General features: G+C 40.5%; 2 protein-coding genes across 2 annotated transcripts in view; one reads left to right on the top strand and one right to left on the bottom strand.

Annotated features, from left to right (window-relative positions):
• Nucleotides 1-6,762, top strand: part of musk (muscle, skeletal, receptor tyrosine kinase) — a 35,653-nt gene that overhangs the window by 9,066 nt on the left and 19,825 nt on the right. Inside the window, exons 3-7 of the mRNA XM_032539645.1 lie at nt 891-1,042; nt 1,472-1,599; nt 2,258-2,399; nt 2,568-2,692; nt 6,416-6,575. Coding sequence (XP_032395536.1) covers nt 891-1,042; nt 1,472-1,599; nt 2,258-2,399; nt 2,568-2,692; nt 6,416-6,575 — 707 coding nt within the window. The remainder of the gene's footprint in view (nt 1-890; nt 1,043-1,471; nt 1,600-2,257; nt 2,400-2,567; nt 2,693-6,415; nt 6,576-6,762) is intronic.
• The window catches only part of rassf6 (Ras association domain family member 6), a 52,332-nt gene that overhangs the window by 36,449 nt on the left and 9,121 nt on the right, over nt 1-6,762 (bottom strand). The window lies entirely within an intron of this gene.

Here is a 6,762-nt window from a genome sequence, read left to right as displayed (position 1 = left end):
AGTAGTGCTGGAGGCCAGGGCAATGGCTTCCAGGGTAGAGACATCTTTAGATAATGAAGTTCAGAGGTGTTTAGGGCCCAGCAATTGCAGGTCATCCAGGATTTATGTCTTTAATGCATGCTTGAAGCTTAGCTACCTGACTGGTTTTGTCAGGCTTGATTGACAAGTATAATTGAGTGTTTCCTCATAATATTAATGAGAGGAAGGATATGTAAGGAGAATAGAATTGGTCCAAGCACTGAGACTTGTGGAACGCCATGGCTTACTTTAGCCTACATGGGGGATTTATTGTTAACAATTTGAGATTGATCGGATAAATATGACTTAAACCAGCTTAGTGCGATTCCTTTAATGCCAACTAAATGTTCCTATCTCTGTAACAGGATGGTATGGTCAATGGTGTTGAATGCAGCACTAAGATCTAATAAGACAAGTATGGAGAAAAGTCCTTTGTCAGCAGCAGTTAGAAGGTTGTTAGTAATTGTCACCAGTGCCGTCTCTCTGCTATAATGCATTCTAAATCAGGACCGAAGGTCCTCAACTAAACTATTGCTATGTAGAAAATCACACAACTGATAAGGGACAACCTTCTCAAGGATCTTGGAGGGAAAGGGAAGGTTAGATATAGGTGATGTAGTTCATTTGTTCATTGAAGAATACGTGCATCATAATTGCAGTTTGAACGTGTCTGATGGCGGCGTTGTTTAGTGTAGAAAAGTCTCGTATTCACCTACATCATATTTCATCACATTTCACCATATGATTGTTCTGTGTAAGGTTCAAACTAGACAAAGAGTATATTTCTAATGCTATTCATATTTCAAGACAATGAAAAGTTGGGTAAACTTCTGCTCACAATCAGACTCTTATTTGTTATTTTCACCCACCAGGTACTATGACCCCCGGTACATTACCAGGGAGCAGGGCCAGATGCTTAGCATCCCTCATGTAAGAGAGACAGACAATGGAGAGTACTGCTGCCTGGCCAGTAATGGCATCGGAGAGGCAGCAAAGAGCTGCGGAGCTCTGCAGCTCAAGATGAGTATGACTGCTTTCTTTCAAGTTTGTAGGGCTAGAGTCTAGACAATCTTGATGTTGATTTTAAGAATTTGCAGATGGTATAGTTCCATCAAGAACAACACTCTCACAGTAGCCCAACAGAGCAAACTGCAATAAATAAACCATAACTTTTCTTTTCCTCATAGAACTTTCATTCTACCAGTCACTTTTGATTTTTCATATTGTCTGTACAGTAATGTGTCCTTCCTTCATGTCCTTAGATGTCCTGTGTTGATAGTATGTTGCTTTTGGAGTGGTTACCTCTGTTACATGTTTGTGTTGTGAACCAACAGATTCTAGCAATATGCCCAAGACAAATGTCCCCTCCGGGACAATAAACTGTATTCTATTCTAGTCATTGACATAAACAGATCAACCAATGTCTCTTATGTCTTATCTGTTTCTCCAACAGAGCCACAAATCAAACGCCATCCTACCAATCAAACCTTTCTGGTAGAATCCAAAGCAGTGCTGCCCTGTGTAACCCTTGGCAACCCCAAACCAGAGGTCACCTGGCTCAAAGATGATGAGCTTATCAAAGTATGCACTTTTCCCCCCCTTTAACACATAGAAAGTTGGTCTCGGGAGGGAACTTGTTTTGGTAAAACATTTGCACCCACCTTAAAAGAAAACGCCACATATAATATAAAATGAAGTTAACTGTTCACACAATACAGTAACGTGAGCTATTTAAATAAGCTGGACACCTGGTTAAACCTAATTTGCTCTTACCGGTGTATCGCCCTGTGTGACAATACTTCGTCCACAGCAATCCCCCCCAGTTGGTCACAAAACCTCCCAGTTAGATAGTAAATGCTGTGACCTTAAAACATACTGTATTTTTTTGGAAACATTTACAATTATTTCCCAAAGAACCAAGGAATTGTTGCTTGATCTACATGTTCTTTCAAACATGCCAACCGTAGCATGTAGCTTCCTAGCTCAAAGTTTATTTGTTGTTTTCCAAGTTTTGCACACGAGGGACATCCACTGGACCACAGGCGATTATCCGGTATATTAACTGTTCAGACTAGTGTTCATCTGGCCAGGACTGGGAATGGGTACAGACTTTATATTAGCATAAAAGAACCCATCTTTTCTTGTCTTAGTTTCTAGTGTTCCATAGCATAAGATTGAAAAAAACTATAAAATGTTAAGATGTCATTTCTAACTTTAAAATTGGTCTCATCTCTCCCAGTTCAGTGACCGTGTTACCATTCTTGACTATGGTGCATTGAAGATCCATAACATACAGAAGGAGGATGCGGGACAGTATCGCTGTGTGGCCAGGAATAGCTTTGGTTTGGCCTTTTCAAAGCCCGTCACCATAGAGGTACAGGGTATGTATTTTAACGAGGTTTCGCTTACTATGCTTGGTACAGTATGAACATGATGCACTTTAAAAAACTAATTCAAACCAGTGGAATGTAATTCTTTGGCAACATTATATGTATAACAGTGTATGAGTTTTTGTGTCTACACTGTGTGTTGTTTTTGTGTGTGTTCAGCTCCAGCACGAATCCTGCTGGTTCCTAAGGAGAAGAGAGTAGCGTATGGAAGCCAGATTTCCTTGAAGTGTAACGCCACAGGAAATCCAATCCCCACCATCACATGGCTGGAAAATGGAAATACTGTGAGTGTATTTTTCTGTTGAATTCTGTTGAATTTTATCTCTATTAGCCGCATATAATGTGACTTTTGGACAAAGCAGACGACGTTACTGTGTAGGTTCCAAATCTATGCTAAAGTATGTGAAGATGATGGCTTCAGAAATACAACTGCATGTGCAGACTGCAATGCATGTTGGCGTTCCTGACTATCTCCTTTGTTATTAACAGAGCCTGTTCCCATTGTGTCAGGCTCTGTGGCTGACAACATACCAAAGAAGTAACAATAATAATAAAAATTGATGGTGGTAGCTACAGCCATCCATCCATCCATCCATCCAGGCCCAATCCTCCAGGTCTCTTGCAAATGCTTGTAATCTTACTAGGAATATTGTTGTCGCCTTCACAGTGTTTGAGTTTAAGTGTTTGAGTTTGGCTCAAATGTCAGTCAACACAGCCAGCATCAGAGACATCCCATCACGTTGCTAACATTGTAACACATTGTCAGCCACAGAGCTGGGAACAGACTGTGACAATAACAGAGGAGATAGTCAATAAAGCCAACATGCATTGCAGTCCGCACATAAAGTTGCATTTCTGAAACCTTTATCTGCACAAACTGCAGCATAGATTCGGAACCTGCACATTAACATTGTCTACTTTGTCCTTTTAGCAACAAACAACCGAAGAACAGACACAGGGCTAAAGACATACTATGCATTTTTGGGAACAAATCCAGTACGTGCTCAGTACCAGTCCTCCAGTGGATCTCTCTTCCGGTGTCAGACATACAGATCTATAGTGTCCCATTCGTTTTGGTCTAAAGAAGCAACACGCTCTGTTCTAAAGTGGTTTAAACTAAATCATGTTTTGAGACAGACGTCACTCTACGGCTCTCCATGACAACAGCAAATTGTTTTATAGTAATAGGGTTTAAGGGCTCGAGCAGGGGCAAACCAGGACACTAGGAAAACAAATCCACACACACATAAAGTAAACTGTAATGCAAGCTACAAGAAATTACCCACCTAGGCCTCTCTGTAAGGCTCTCTCCCTTTCTGTCTTTGTACTTCTGTGACATTTTGGCGACAGACAGACAGACCCACACACACACACACACACACACACACACACACACACACACACACACACACACACACACACACACACACAAAGACTGACTATGGGATCAGTGATATAAACAGCAAAGGAATTCTCATTATGGTGACAGGGGATTGAAGAGATTGCCTTCCATTTAGCCGATCATTCTCAGTTTTATCAGCTCTAATTGGGTTTCATTTGTAAATGGAGCCAGTAAGGTTCTTATGGACTTAAAAGGGGTTGAATGGTTTATGTTAACTGCTGACTTGTGACTTTGGCTAGCTGTTTTGACAGCCCAGCCATGTAAGGTGGTCTCACTGGGATATACAGCTGTCACACAGGGCTGATAGTATATGGAGGTCATAAAAAATAAGATGACTAGGAAACATAAAAAGGTACCTGCTGATGATGATTTGTAAACAAGAAACAAAAATAAAACAGATTTGGTGACCCGGAGTGCCAGTATTTTAATTGTTATGATGCGTGCTAAGTCTAATAATCCAGCCCGGTATCATGGCAGTCCGTGAAATGGTCACGTTCCCAAAAAATAAACGAGAAAATTGTGTCCCTGTTGTGACCATTTCACATACTGCTGTGAGACCGGGTTGAATGATGAAGGAATTATGTTCTAACATGTGAGTTGTAGCCACATGCAATGCTTTTTGGGACACCAGGAGAAGAAATTGTTTTTGACTCATGCCAAGTGTTGTTTTTCAAAACTACACATATGTTACTTAATAAGTAAACCAGTGAGTTTTTCACTTCCTCCACACGGTATTCAAGAGAAAAGCTCACGTATCAGACCAAGAAAGACACAATGCTCTATTTAGATTTTAGTTGCAATTCAATTAAAATCTTGTAAATATTGTCAAGCACTTGCATCTTCTTTGAAGTTCACTTCTCTTCTTTTGGGTTTGTGTAGTTAAGATCCTGCTAGAAACCTCATAAAAAAATGTATCTTAAAGTTTTTATTTAGTTGTGAAACATGAAATTACAAGCTTGACCACCTTAAGGAACAGGACTTTTTTTTCAACCAGGCAGCAGACATTTAGATTATGCGTGCCGTTGTGGGCAGACATACACCACATCACGTCTGGGTATTTTATAGTCTTGGGTGCTAGCTACAATGTGATTACAAGCCCATAATGCTTGTAAATAATGTGTGTGTGTGTGTGTGTGTGTGTGTGTGTGCGCTGATTAAAATGACTGTGTGAGCTGCTTTTCTGGCAGCTTGTTGAGGTCATTAATTTAAGCGGGGCTGGATCGAGCTCGCCCCAAAAACAGACGTGTCAGACACAACTTCAAATATAGATGCTTCACACATCAGCCACTTGACTCACTTACACGCACACACACACACACACACACCACAGAATCTCACATATATCATTTGTATATATATATATATAGTTGTGTGTCAAAGATAACAGACATTTTATCTGGTTAAATCTGTTCAGTGTGAATACCGGGAACTGTTTAAATCTTTTAAATGTTCACAAGTGGTTATTTTAGTGCCAGACTTAATTTGATCAACTCAACACCCTTTAGGGTGTTATAAAAGGTATAATAAGTGTATGAGCACTGCAGACATTACATCTCAAGACATTGTTTCAATTATATGATGGAAACTTTGGAGGGTAAATTATTCTTATTTTCACAATCTGTTCCCAACTCAACTTTGCATTACTGCCATCATCTGGTAAGGAGTGGGACTGAGTAGACCCGTGTCTCTGCTTGATATCAAAAGGTAAATCTCTTCTTTCTGTTGCTGTGAATCTCTGATCTAAACATAGCCAAACACATAATCATCGTGGGACATCCTCCTGGGACATATATGCTACCTATTATGAGAGGACGGCCATTTCTGAAATATTTGACCAAATTCTCCCCTGGAAGTCTGAAAGTTCTTGTGTGTACAGGTTTTAGCAATGATGGTGTGATGGTGTGATTAAAAGGAGGCACAATTTTCTACAGTCGTACAGTATATGACAATATATTTATATGTATATTACATATTACAGATACTGTAATTCTGTGTTTAAAATATTAGTGTAATGCAGGATTTAGCAGCTGGTCTTACAGGGAGATGTGTTCAGGTGAATATTTTGGCGTTTTGCTATCTTGAGGCAGTGGGAAGTGATCGTGCCATTGACCAACAAAAACCTGGGTATTTTAACAGTGCATTAGTAAAATGCGCCTAGGCTTATGCACAGCGTGTGCACACTTGTTACACACACACACATACACACACACACACACACACACACACACACACACACAGGAAAGCGCAGCAGCACACAAACATGCAAAAGACAAATACAAATATGATTGTGAAAATCCTCCATCACAATAGCAAAGCGCCAAGGGACAAACACACCTGGATTTTAAAGGGAATGGAAGCTGACTCTGATTGGTTTATTGCAAATGAAGACACTAAGTACAACCCATTTGAACCCTTTTTTTCTGCTATTAAACTAGCAAAAGTGGATTTGGACACGCCCTAAACGCACCTGTGCCATACGCTTCACGCCGTGCACTTAGATCATTGACATAAGGCCCAATATAATTATGGTGTGTATTTGTCCTTGCATAATAACACATTTCTGCAGGCTTTTTCTTTTACTCTCTCAATTTCTTTTTTCTTCCAGATCTCAGGTGCGTCGGTCGAAGAGACTTTAATTGGAGAGGTCATCCTGTCCGTTCTGAAAGTGACGGTGAATAAGCCGGCGCTGTATACATGCCTGGCCTCCAATAGACACAACGCTGGGGCCAACACAGTCAAGGCAACTGCCAGAGTCACTGTCACAGGTAGTCACACTTTTTCATCTCCGTTCAACACTGACTCGCTCACTCCAAAATAAGTAGAAAAACACATATTATAGATGCTTGTAGCTCTTACACCGGTGTGTGTTGGGTTGTTGCTGCTATGTCTTGAGTTATGTTAGCTGCCACGTAAGTTGTGGTTTGTGTGGCTTCAGCTGTTTGTTGCCGCCAC

Source organism: Etheostoma spectabile, chromosome 16 (assembly GCF_008692095.1).
Source record: "Etheostoma spectabile isolate EspeVRDwgs_2016 chromosome 16, UIUC_Espe_1.0, whole genome shotgun sequence".
Taxonomy (NCBI): Eukaryota; Metazoa; Chordata; class Actinopteri; order Perciformes; family Percidae; genus Etheostoma; species Etheostoma spectabile.
This window is presented reverse-complemented; position numbering and strand designations above follow the sequence as displayed.